The sequence below is a fragment of the Strix uralensis genome, chromosome 17, assembly GCF_047716275.1.
Source record: "Strix uralensis isolate ZFMK-TIS-50842 chromosome 17, bStrUra1, whole genome shotgun sequence".
Taxonomy (NCBI): Eukaryota; Metazoa; Chordata; class Aves; order Strigiformes; family Strigidae; genus Strix; species Strix uralensis.
This window is the reverse complement of record NC_133988.1, coordinates 16,349,698-16,362,901: the sequence shown is the minus strand read 5'-3', so window position 1 is coordinate 16,362,901 and position 13,204 is coordinate 16,349,698. Positions and strand designations below refer to the sequence as shown.

Here is a 13,204-nt window from a genome sequence, read left to right as displayed (position 1 = left end):
TCCTGAGGGGACGGCGGCTTTGGGGGGCGGGTGTTGGCTTAGAGCCGTGGGGAGAAGGTGGGACACAAATCCCACAAGCTCAAATGGCGCCAGGGGAGGGTTAAGTTGACTATTAGGAGAAATTTCTGCACCAAAAGGTTGTCAAGCACTGGGACAGGCTGCCCGGGGAAGGGGCTCAGTCACCATCCCTGCAGGTATTTAAAAGCCGTGTAGATGTGGCGCTGAGGGACGCGGTTTAGCGGTGGCCTTGGCAGTCTGGGGTTTATGGTTGGACTCGGCGATTTTTCCAACCTCATCGATTCTGTGAAACCATCCAAGCCCCGTGGAGAGAGAACAGCTCTTATGGCCGCGTAGCACGCGCCAGCGCCGAGGCTCCGCCATAGTACCTTGACACCCCTCTCCCTCTGCGCCGGGTATTTGAGGGCCCAGCTCTGTTTGCCTTCCACTTCATGCTGTTAGTTTTTGGTTTTTATTGATGCACTGTGGGGACTGTTTAGAGAAAGAAGGATTTCACGCCCCTGCCAGGAGAGGAGGCATCCGGACAGAATGACTGACACATGCAGGTTTTGAGAGCACCTCGAGATGGCAGCTGCTGATCGTGTCTGGGGGCCTGGCAGGTAACAGGCTCCTTCTTCACACACCTCCCCACACTAATTCTAACAACCTTTGTTAGCAAAGTGTCAGGTACACCCTGTGTGTCTGGCTGGCTGAGTCCTCCTTCGCCTGACATTGCTCCACGTGTGCAGGAGGCTGTTTGTAAGAGGAGAGCAGCCTGGAGAGTACGAGAGTACTGCAAGAGGCCGAGGGAAACAGGGGAGCCACAGGCAGAAGACAAGAAGAATGTGAAGAAAGAAAATCATCCTGACAGCTGCAGTGTGAGTGTGCAACGTGCCCTTCTCATGGCTGTGTCATGCACGGGAAATATGTGAGACAAAGGAACCAGCGTGCTTAGAGGACCCAATCTCACACCCTTACTGGAAAATTGGACCTTATTCAGTAAAAAAGTAATACGGCTGCTGTATTCTACAAAGAAAGTTGTTGCTCATGCAATGAATGTATAAGCTAAAACTCTGCTTGAAAAATGCCATTTTCTAGCAAGTTTTGAGGAGAAACAGCCCAGAGCCTCTGTGAACTCGTGTTTTGCAGATAAATCTCATTCTGGAACTCCGTCGGGCTGCTCTGCTGACACCGCTCTGATAAAGGCCCGCAAGGACTGCTCTGCTCTGGGACTTTCAGTCCAGTGACTCCTCCTGTCGTACTGACTTTTTCTACGGTATTTTACCCAATGAAACAGAACAGACTTGTTGGATCATATAAAGCACTGAACTATGGTTTCTTTAACCCACATTTTCTGAAGAGGAAAGATAAATCTTGCAGATCAGGAAGGTGTTCGTAGACCAGCTTTATCTACTGAAGCCTTTCATTTTTTAATTGCGATGGGCCAGGCTGCCTTTCATTCCAAATAAACCGCTGAGCTCCTTTATGGTAACAAATAGCTGAAACTCTGCCACTCTTCAGCCCGAACGTGTCACCACCCAATTCAAAGACCAGTAAAAGGGTGTGTGACTGAAGAGTCGTGTTGGTTATGGAAATCTGTGTGTCTGTGAAGGATAAGCAGAAAATGGCAAGAGAGGTGACAAAGAAGGGAAGAGCAGAAGGAGATAGCAAACACATCCTGAACATGTTCTCAAAATTTGTTCTCTGAAAAAGCCTTTTTTTGATGTTTTTGAGACTGTATTACAGAATATGCATGCATTTCATGCAGTTAACGTTGTTTCTAATCACACTTTTAGGGTCATATTCAGTTGCCTAAGCAGAGGCGTCTTGATCCGTGTGAGAGAGCCCTGAGGTGCCCGAGATATCCACATGGTCCTGTGTGATCCACCGGCCAGTCCTGTGCAGATCTACAGCTGGAGGCCACAGGAGCTGCACAGTTACCTACAGCGTAGGCATCAAATACCACTCCTAGCCACAAATACTTCCTTAAACTATTATTCTCGGTCTTTTTAAGGAAGCTGAAGCCCTAGCTAGGTCAGCTGCAAGTTCTTTCTTATAAATACTAAAACCTGCTAACATTTTCAACATTTAGCATCACAAACTAAATCTGTGTGATAATTGAACAACCCCCATTCACAGACTGAAGCATGTTTGGTTTGTCATAGCTAAACCCAAGCCTCTCGCATCATCTGTTGTTCCCTGACCTGAATTTGTACAACTTAATTCTTCTTCCTCACTGTAGCACTTTTCACCTGTCTTCATTTGATGTTGTCTTGTTGATTTGATGCCATTTTGCCAATTTATCAAATGTATTTTAAATTTTAATCACGTCAGATGTCTCCTAGTCATTTTCCTAGCATATATTTCCTCTTCATTCTCTCCTGCAGGCCTTTCTCTGCAAAGGATTCTTCTGTAAATGCAGGTGTATGCACAAATAAACTGGCTCTTCCAATTGAAGGAGAAGGCCTGCAGGGATGAGCGTGCCAGGGTGGCAGGATATCTTTTCAGGTAAGTAACTGAGATTTTTACAAATGAATCCCATTCAGCTTCCGAGGAGCGCACGCTCGGAAGCCCTACCAGGTCGCTACAGGAGCTGTCCTTGGGTTCCTGAAGCGTTCCCTGTAATAATGTAATTTTCTGTGAAGCCCCTCGCCAAAATTCAGCGGTTCTGCCACTCAGCTGGTGCCGTGTTCTCCCCTCGCTGGCCTCCTGGGAGCGGAGGCATCTCCACCAGCTCGGCTTGGCTTTCCTTGCGGATGTCTCCATCCCCTCCTCTTCTCTCCTAGGCAGTGATAGCCCCCGAGCCTGCTCCCTGCCGACGCACCGGCCGTCAGACGCTGATCCCCGCGGGGACGAGGACCGGCGGTGACACGGCAGCCCAGCCCCGGCCCTGGCCAGGCTGGCAGGTAGCACCCCAGGAACGGCGACGGGAAGGGGAGGGAGCCGCTGGCCGCGGGGCCACGACCCCCTTTGCCCGCCCCGTTGTGCCGAGCCGAGCTGAGCCGAGCCTAGCCAAGCTGAGCCTAGCCATTCCCGTGCCGCTCGGTGCGGGCTGCTGGCCGGCGCCGGAGTTGTCCAGCCGCCCGCGCCTGCCTGCCCGCAGCTCCACCATCCCCGGCGTGCGAGAGCGATGAGAGCAGCTTCTGCAGACGCAGCCCGGCAATGGAGGATGATTTATTCCAGCTGAGACAGCTGCCGTGAGTAGCAGCGTTACAGGGGAGCGGGGATGCGCAGGGCTCCTTCGCAACGAGCTGCAGGGATATTGGGAATCCCGGCGATTTTTAAGGGAATTATTTCTAGGAAGTGTCTTAGGCCCCGAGAAGCAGGCCATTTTCCTTGTAGAGCTGCCTGGGTTCAGCATCCTGGGGGCATGCAGGGATCCATTTGTTATATAAATTCACTCATTTTTTTATTTTGTGCATGAACTTGGTGGTGGTAGGAATAAGGAGGGGTGGAATAAACCCGTGGAAGTGCCAAAAGATTTTTTGAGAGGAAACATTACTATTGCATTTGCAAGGTGGGTTGCATCTGTAAATAACGTTGTGCTAGGGAAGGCATCTTCCTCGGCTTCCTCCTTCATTCTGCCAAACGATTGCAGATCACAACCTTTTTTGCAAAGGTGTGTTTGCAGTGAGCATCGCTGATATTTGCTAGCTGCATGTTTTGGAGAAGCAAACATTGCTGCACAAGGAAAATGCTGTTATTTGTGAGGAACTCTTTGCTGCTGGGATGTGGTTGCTGGATCTGTGCAAAAAGGTGATAAAAGCATTGCTGCTTTTTAACGCCAGTATTTCCTCTCCTTTTCATGAATGCAAAATGTTTCCTTTAAAAACAAGTGCATTTCTCCTAATGCTCCATTATCAGGTGCTTTGAAACATAATCCTATTTATAAATCATTGACTCTGCAAGGCAGGGAATAAATGCTTAAAGTTGATTTTAAATATTAATGAGCTTATGTCAATGACAGAGCAAACTGTCCCATAACATTTCTAATAAGTTGGGAAAATGGACATGAACTCCAGTTATTTTTAAATACTTAGTTCGGATGCAGTCAGCTTGTCATTATAAAGAATAATACATGATTTCATTGGGCCATTTTTCCTAATATTTAAAAAAAAACAAAACACAGAAAAATGTTCTAAAATACCTTTCAATGTAGGTGAAATTAGACGTATTTGGTGCTGTGAGATCTTGCAAATGCAGCTGAGATGTCTCAGCTGTGAAGAATTTTGCAAGTATGGAACAGTAAATATCACTGTGTGGTTTTTTTCTTCATTTGTGTCAATTTGTTTCACAGGTTCCTAAGTGATAAACATATTTTTTTATTTCCTGTGATGAGGAATGTGGCCAGATAGCTCTCTACTCAGATTGCTGTTCAAGTATTTACAATTTTCAGATCAGTTGCTGCCTTTGTATAGTGTCAGGAATCATCATCTCCAAAATGGTCAGTTCTGAAGGTCTACTTCAACAAATATTACAAAATAAGAAACAGTAATATAGAGGTTTTGTGATCAGGTACTTTAAAGACAGGAAGGATTTTACTGGCATGTTTATTTTGCTTAGCAGAAACACTGAACAGTTACCAGCATAGTTTGTATGAATGATTTTCAGTCATAATCCCATGGAGTAATGGCATTTTAGACCTCCTGAAATCCAAGGAAGGAGTGTCCTTATATTTCAATGAATTTTACACCAGGCTTTGAGAGTGCTGAAGTTATGGTAATAGTCGTCCTTTAAAAAAATACAAATATAAGTTTACTTCCTGTAGAGTTAAACCAGGTGCTTGTAGAGCTTTTGCAAATAAGCTGTGAATGGTACTTTGATATTAATTGCCCTTTGCAATAAAAAAGTCATCTCATGGGCATACAAATTTCAGTGTTTGTTTGCTGAACGTGTTTCTTAGGTCATATGAGCGTTTTATCTTCAGTGACAATTTTAACATGAGAGTAATAATCATTTGTGTTTGTCCTATAGGGTCAGCAAAAGAAAATTCAAAACAAGATGTATTGAGGTTAAAAAAAAAAAATCAGATTAAGAAAATTTAAAGTTCAGTTTCTTGATGAAACGAAATATGAACCTGAATTCAGACGAGTTTTATTGTTTTGTTTGTCTTTTCTTATAACTGAGTGAAGGATCTCCTGCATACCCCAAATCAATGTGAGATAAACCCCTAGTTTCGCTGTGGTCAGGGTAGTTTTCTTGTTCATTTCGAAGAGACCTGGGGTTTTGTTCTGTGTTCTTATCTTTAAGATCTTCAAATGTTAGAAAACAAAATTTGCAACTCTGTTACTTGTCTGCCAAGACATAAAGGCCAGAGAAAAGCTTTCAGCTTCCTGCTGCAGATGAGAGCATTCCTGAAGTAGTGCAAGGAATATTTGCCCCATAGAAATCTTGGAATTCCCTGTTTATCTGAAAAAATCATCCCAAAACATCTCAACAGCCTGTAAATCAGGCAGTCCTAGGGATGAGTGATAACCTCACAAAATGGTCACTGTACTCTCTCTCCAGTTACTGCCAGATGGGATGTGGTCAGGGAAATAATATATGTGCCAGAATTGTGAGAGGTGGGGAAAAAAAAAAAAAGTTTTGTATCCGTCTGCTTTATGTTTCTACCACAGTGAAATCCTAAGCTGGACTGAATGGCTGGTTGTGGCCAGGACTCCTCCTCTCTTTGTGAAAACCCCCATGGGTGACAGAGGTGGTTGTTCCTCCATCCTCTTGTCCACCACTGGTCCAAAATCCATTAACAGGAGTTTTGTAGCTTGCCCATCACTTTGCCCTTATGTTAAGTACTGATTGTGTCATCAGCACTTGTAAGAGAAAATAAGAGTTGGGGTCTTGCCAAATATGAAAAGTCTTTCAGGTCACCTTTAGAAATGTCATACATGTCAGTTTGCTGCAGCTGCAGTTGGCCAGGATGCTGATAGTTTAGTTTTGCTGACCCTTAAACCAAAGGATTAAACTGAAGTTCAAGAGGCTCTCTCCTAATCTTTATTGCAGAATTAAAATGCTCAGGTATTGAAAATCAGAAGAAGTAGTAGCAAGACTAATTTAATCTATTTCCAAAAAACTTTTTCCCTGAAGTCCAAGAAATTGCCAGTTGTCAAGGTGAAAAAGTTACACTGATGTTGCAGATGGAGTGAAGGAAGCTTGAGGAATCTGTTACATTAAATACGGTAGATCTGTTCCAAAATATTTGTTTGGTCACAGGAAACTGAACTGATGGAAAATGAACCTTCTCTATATACACAAAGCATTGCACAAAATCACTCTAAGCAAAACGTGAAAGTTGTGTCCATTTAGCAAAGTTCTGTTTTCACGTCTTATCCTCTCCGTGGCCTTGCTGCAGAGATTAGACGATTATCTCTCGGCTTGTGCCAGAAATGATGTAAAATAGACAGTTGCGAGCAAGACACTCATGTGACAACCATCACCTGATATGCCAGGGCTGTAACTGGCAGGCAGGTACACTCTTCAGTCTTGACTTGGATTTAATGAAAAAAGATGTATCCTTTGATTCACTTTCTATTCTGTCCCACCTCATTACCTAAGAGTCAAAAAATGCACAGATGAACCAAGTATTGGAAATCAAATAGTTTCTTAAAATACAGGTATTTAATTAATTACATAATATTAAAGACTTCAGTTTAAGATGAGATGAAAGCAGTCATACTTACAGTCACAAAATGATCATCATCATGATGGAGAAAAGTCATTCAATTCGCTGAATTATTTTATGAATCGTACTTCATTAAGTGATGTTTAAAAATCTGACAAATGTCAGGAGTTCTGTTTCTCTTAAGACACAAATCACTCTTATGAAAACAATGTGGGAAATTGAATTTGGGTTCTTCCTACAAGGACAAAGCACCTGAAATTCAATGACACAGCTGTGTCTAATTTACAATAAAAAGTCTAGGCACACAAAACATGTTTGTCATTAAATATGTATAATTTCATGATATTTTTATAACCTGTATGTTTTTATTACTCTATAGTTAGCACAATAACGTCCTCTTTGTACAAAAATGATGACTATCTCACATAGCAATGTACTCTGCAGTTTTTCCAAAGGCAGCAGCACCAACAGGATACCCTACCTAAAAGCAGATACAGAAAAAAGTCACAGCATTCCCTGTGAATGTGAAATGGAGACAGGAGGGTGAGGAAAAACCTGGCTGCTGTTTGACCAAATAGGGCTTCAGGACTCACTAGACACAGCTTCGACCTGGAAAAGACCCACCAAAGTATTAATCCTTGTTTCTGTGTTCCTAGGGTGGTCAAGTTTCGCCGCACTGGGGAAAGTTCAAGGTCAGATGAGGATGTCATTTCAGGAGAACACGAAGTTCAGATTGAAGGTGTTCGGACAGAGCTAGAGCCTGTTGAGCTAGAGGATGGAGCTGCAGTGCCAAAAGAATTTGCCAACCCAACTGATGGTGAGTAGGTTTCTTGTTTTCCTGTAAGGAGAAAGGTGTGGCCTCTTCATTTCAGTGATGTTGCAGCCAGGCTGAATACATTTGGGTTAGAGAAGTTAAAGATCCCCAGATAAAAGAGGGAAACAATAACACAGGCAAATTATGTTACACCTGAAAATCATGTTTTAGCTACCTTGTTCTCTGAGGGATGCTTTGTGTGTTTGGTTTTATATTACCAGTAACAGACCCTTTTAGGGAGTTGTGTATCCAGTTGTCACCACCTATTTCGTACAGGAGGTTTGACTTAGTTTCCTTTAGAACTGATCAGTGCTCCTAAACCATCGCCAGCTTTACTGGAGCAGCCAGACGTGGCTCACCTTCAAGGCTGAGCATGAAGCCTCTGCAGTGTTCTGTCTCCTCCTTGCCTAGAGGACAAGAGGGACAGAGCGAACGTACATCCCCGCCTCCGCTTGCTGCCCAGCAGAGAAGTGCTGGCTGCCCTGAAGGTAACACCAGTTTAGGAGATATGAGAAGTGTTTTTGCCTTAGCACAAGGCATGCTAAACTTCTGTAGGATGACTATTTACCCAGGGACTTATTTATTAATATATTGATGCTCTGGGAAGCCAGAATACCACGGAGTGAGCTCAGTGAGTTTCTCAGAAGACTCAGTGCATCAGTGCAAGTCTGCAGATACACGTGGAATTTCAGTTGGCACGTCGCCCCAAAAAGAGCAAGTGATGCCACAGCCCAATATGCCGAGTTTCAGTACCATCACATCAAATGCCTGAGCTGAAGTCACAAACTGAGGTCTTGTGACATCTCTGCTTCATTTTATCAGTTAGATTTTGTTTGATTTCCTCTTGGTTTGTGTTTTTGTCTTTTGCTTTGTGGGGATGTCCAACTCCTAGCTAGATAAAGCTTTTCTGCGGTGAACGTACTTTTTAAACTGCTGGAAGTGTTAAAACTTTGAGACTTAAATCGATTTAAACAACTCGAATATCAAAATGTTTTTTTGTTGTATATTTCATTTTGCACTTGAGCAAAGGAATTTGAGATATCTCAGCTTCTTCAGATAGAACAAGATAACGAGGTCATGACCATGTGTGGGAAACAAGAACCATCAGCATTTTTAACAAAAGTATGTTTTAAGATGTATGCATCTTGGACAAATTCTTGATTAAAATAATTACAGTTTGACTCTTCATGCAGTAAAATATTCTTCTGCCATTTCCATCACTTGCATAGTGTTTCTGTGTGCTGTTGAGCAGCTCATATACTTCTCACCAGAGGAAGCTGCAATCCAGTGGCCAGTGGAGTCACTCCCAGGAGTAACAACGCTGAACATGTGCTGGAGTCATTGGTGCTACGCTGGTTTACTTCTATGGGAATAAAATATTCTAGGAGTGTTTAGAATTATTTTGGCTTTAGCACAACTCCTGAAGAACATAGAGATTTTCCTGAGTAGGAACTGTATAAAATCTAAGTAGCTCTCAGTTATATATTTTAGATCTCAGTAGGTTACTAAGTAATAAGTAATCTCAGTAGGCTTCTCAGTTAACAAGTAATTGAATTCACAGAAAATGCTGTCTCAAGGGATGGCTCTTACTAGGAGAGGAATACACTTCTGCACTAGAATTGTTTTCTTTCTAGATACTTTCATGGTGGAAGATGCGGTGGAAGCCATTGGATTTGGAAAGTTCCAGTGGAAGCTGTCTGTTATTACTGGATTAGCATGGGCAAGTAGTTGTTATCAAGGTCAACTGCATGATCGTCAGTTAGAGAATCTCAGTGATTTCGAATAATGTAGCCATTCTCTGTTGACAAAAAGTCTCCAAACAAACAATTGTATAATAAAGAAGGAATTTTACTTGAAATTCTGAAATGACAGCTGGACTCAAACTGGTTATGTGGGGGTAATGAGTAACTGATTGATTTCTCTGTCCCCGAAGTTCTTATAAATCATTTTGATTCTCTACTTCAAATGCTTGTTTCAAACAGAAAGGGTACTAGGCTGTTCCTACAGAAGCAGATGTCAGTTTTCATGCAGTGATTTTACCACATTCATCCCAATCTCTGTTTTCTGTATTGGTCAGTATTACTGTAATCTCAGTTTCAGGTGAACAGCAACCCAGTACTTCTAGTTTTAACCCTGATATCAGGAACAGAAAGACAGGCTTTGTTTTCACTGTTCTGCTATTTCTGAAGCACTATATTTTACATCTACTTGGTATATTTGAGGGTAATGATATCTGGAGCCTGTATTTACCAGCTATCATCTAGGTATAAGGTTACAATCTGCCATGGTTTAGATCCTAAATCAGTAGTGGAATTTGGACTATGGATGATCTAACGGTTTATATGATACAAATTCAGAAGTAGTGTATAAGGGAGAAAGGAAGGAAGTTATAAGGTAATTAAGAGTTCTGACTGAATCTGTGTGTAAAGGAGTTGAAAGCTCAACCCTGTAACATCCAATGTGGAAGTGAATGAACCTGGCTGTCTGACCAGACAAGCCTCCTCGAAATCACCCACCAACAACTTTCAGTTTGGCTCTTTGAATCATCTCTGCTGTGTTACTAAACATTATGACCGTCAGAAATTAGTTTAAAAGTGCACCTGTTGCCTTTTTCTCTACACCGTGTACACCCACTGTCCCTTGTGAACATAGTTGTTTTGTTTCACCTGCAGAATGGGAATGGCACCAGCAGAAACAAGGTTAATTTCAAGAAGGTATATTATTGACTGCTATGTCAAACTAATTTTCAGGCAGTTACTTATTTTTGTTTCTTTTTTACCCTTCTAGATGGCAGATGCTATGGAAATGATGATTTTAAGTATCCTAGCTCCTCAGCTTCATTGTGAGTGGCGATTACCAAGCTGGCAGGTTGCATTGCTCACATCGGTAGGAAAAATAACTGACAGCTCCTGTATTCTGTAAGGTTTTTCTGCTCATTGTTATTCAGACATTTTGCTTTATATCCCAGAGTTAAATCTGTTCATGGCCCTTGCAGATTGCCGTTGGCTCGGAAGAATATAGGAGTCTTTTTTAAAAGCCAGAGCTTCAGGAAATGAAACTCAGTGAGAACTGAGGAAATTCTGCAAGTTTCAGGTTCAAAGTTTCAGGAAACTATATAAGAATTGACTCAGACTCATCCTAAAATTCAAATCTTTATGTCATTAATTGAAAAAGAAAGGATTGGTGAATTTTTGCTATATTTCTTGAAAATCTTTCACTCTCACCACATTTAATCTTGCTTGTACAGAGACAGACGGGGAGCTGTGAGAGAGAGCAAGCAATCGCTTTTTGAGGTGGATCATCCAGTGATCTTTGCAAGTGGAGCTCTTATGATACCACCTCTGAGTATGGTGCTGTGATGTTAGAAACATGCAATGCCTTTAGGGATAAGAAAACTAGTTTTGGGACCCTTCTCTCAGCATACACCACTGTTGTGTAGCATGCACTTTAACTCCTACTTTTCTTTTTCCTTCAGCTTTTGATGCCATTTGTGGTGTTGTGTAAATTGGTCAAAATGCTCAGTAGGTTTAATTAAGTTAAGATCATGTCCTTTCCCCTACCCGAATGCAGCCAGCCCATCTGAAGGAGGGTCTTGTTCCTTCTTTCAGCTCAGCACAATTTTATTCTTGGTGGGAAAAATCCGGAGGAGAAGGGATCGGTGGACATGAGACAAAAGCTTTGACAAACACAACTGCTTCTTACCCCACTTAGTGCTTGAGTATGCACTTCTTTCTCAGACAAAATTCCTGTGGTTTTAGTGCACTGATGGGGGAAAGGTGTTGGGTTTTGCCATTATCTTCATTGAGCAGGATTGAATTTCTCTCTCCATCTACAGAATAAATTATGCTTTTTGGTGTCACCTCTGAAAAGGGTACAATATATTTTCCTTGACACCTCGGTCTTTTTTCAGACTTTTCTAAAGTTGTAAGATCTAATTTTATCTCCATTCAAATCTGAGACAACCCACTGAGAATGGCAATGGGAGACTGGAGGAGAGCTGGCTGAGAAGTACTGCATCAGCCCTGGGCTCCTAGAACAGCTCTGCCTTGCAGCGCTCAAGCAACACCGGTCAGGTTTTATTCATGAATATGTTCATAGGCACTGGACAACTCAGCATCTTCCAGGGCTGGACTCACAATGTGTATAATACCAGAGTGCACATTCTGGTGTCAGACTGGTTTGTCACTGGATGGAGCTTTTAATTGCAAAGCTGACTTGAGGGGTGCCTAGTTGCTTCCCTGCTCCAAAGCAGACCCTTGCTCCTGTCTCCACTTGCCTGTCCCCTCAGTAATGTTAATGAAACTCTCCGTGGGGCCTTGCTGTGAAGCAGATGAAAGATTTTTTTTGTGGGTTATGAAAACCCTTCAGCAAAAAAACCCAACCCAGAAACCAGACTATGATTTCCATTTAGTGGCAAATTGTGCTCTCCAGTCACTTCTCATAATTCATTTTCTTCCGTTTATCAAAAGCTCAAAAATATTCAGCCCTGGTCTAATTCAGTAGTTCACAAATTATCTGGTAAGATAAGGGTGAGGTGATGACAAGTAGCCTGGCAGAGGTTCAGTTTGTGGATGTTGTGTTTAGATTCCTGACCTCAACAAAAACAAGGCGACTACTGAAAATGGACCCACCACTGGCAGAAGCAGAGAGACCTTGGCTTGAACAGTCTGCTGAGACCCATCCCCATTCCTGGGCAACAACAAATTCGCTTTCAGGCCAATGAAAGTGAAGTTAGGCTAATGCTGAGTGACTTTTGAAAGATCCCACTATATGAATAATTACCTTTAATAGTCTCTGCTGCAAAGGAACTGTACCCAGAACACTTGGACATTTTGCTCTATTGTTAGAGCTGAAATTTTCTAGTTTGTTGTCATATGGAAATTCTCACTTGTCTTGTTGTTAAGGGGAGGATTTTTTTCTGGTGTTTCACAGGTGGTGTTTGTGGGAATGATGTCCAGCTCCACCCTCTGGGGAAACATTTCAGACCAGTATGGGAGAAAAACAGTAAGTCTTCAGCTCCTACTAGAACATATTCTAATATTTCTACAGTGTGGATGTTTCAGTGCATGATGTTCACAAATGCCATGGTCCACATCTATGAAGCAGAATTAAGCAGAGCCAGAATTGATCTCCTATGAAATAAAAGAAGTTTGAAGCTCTACTTTACATTTTGTTAATATATGTTACAGCAGAGACTTTCTTTTCCTCGTGCTTGTTAAACACAGGGCCTCAAGATCAGCGTGTTGTGGACGCTCTATTATGGGATCCTCAGTGGTTTTGCACCGGTGTACAGCTGGATCTTGGTGCTGCGGGGCCTGGTGGGCTTTGGGATTGGAGGAGTGCCTCAGTCGTAAGTAAATATTCACAAGTCCAAACTTTCTCTTTTCTATTTATTTTTTTGAAAATGCTTATGTCAAATTGAAGACATGCCTCTGTTCAGTTGTCCCATTTTTTTCTAAGCATTTTGGAACTAACATATTAAACTCTGAGAAGGCTTTGCAGAAACCTAATACATCACTGAGGTGAATCAGATTTACAGTGGCTTCTATGTGAACAAGCTGGCTTCCTAAATGTAATATGTTATATACCTCAAGTGCTTTTAAGCTTCTCTCATTCCCTCAGGTAAACTAGGGTGAAAATGAGAGGCCCAAGGAGCCCACCTAGAAGTGGATAAAACACAACAGACAGCGGTTTGTAGCTGTGCCTAAGCACAGCATTGCTGGATTGTCTGGGCGGAGTCCATGAGGGACGACGTGGTCTTGTTGCAAGACAGG

General features: G+C 42.5%; 1 protein-coding gene across 2 annotated transcripts in view; it reads left to right on the top strand.

Moving 5' to 3' along the window:
- The window catches only part of SVOP (SV2 related protein), a 31,227-nt gene that overhangs the window by 1,456 nt on the left and 16,567 nt on the right, over positions 1-13,204 (top strand). Inside the window, exons 1-8 of one of the 2 annotated variants that reach the window (XM_074887795.1) lie at positions 50-194; positions 2,385-2,505; positions 2,784-3,194; positions 7,273-7,433; positions 9,065-9,150; positions 10,218-10,316; positions 12,363-12,434; positions 12,656-12,780. In XM_074887795.1, coding sequence (XP_074743896.1) covers positions 3,160-3,194; positions 7,273-7,433; positions 9,065-9,150; positions 10,218-10,316; positions 12,363-12,434; positions 12,656-12,780 — 578 coding nt within the window. In that variant the 5' untranslated portion in view covers positions 50-194; positions 2,385-2,505; positions 2,784-3,159. Of the gene's footprint in view, positions 1-49; positions 195-2,384; positions 2,506-2,783; positions 3,195-7,272; positions 7,434-9,064; positions 9,151-10,217; positions 10,317-12,362; positions 12,435-12,655; positions 12,781-13,204 lie in introns of those variants that run through there. The other variant, XM_074887794.1, reaches the window with a different exon arrangement.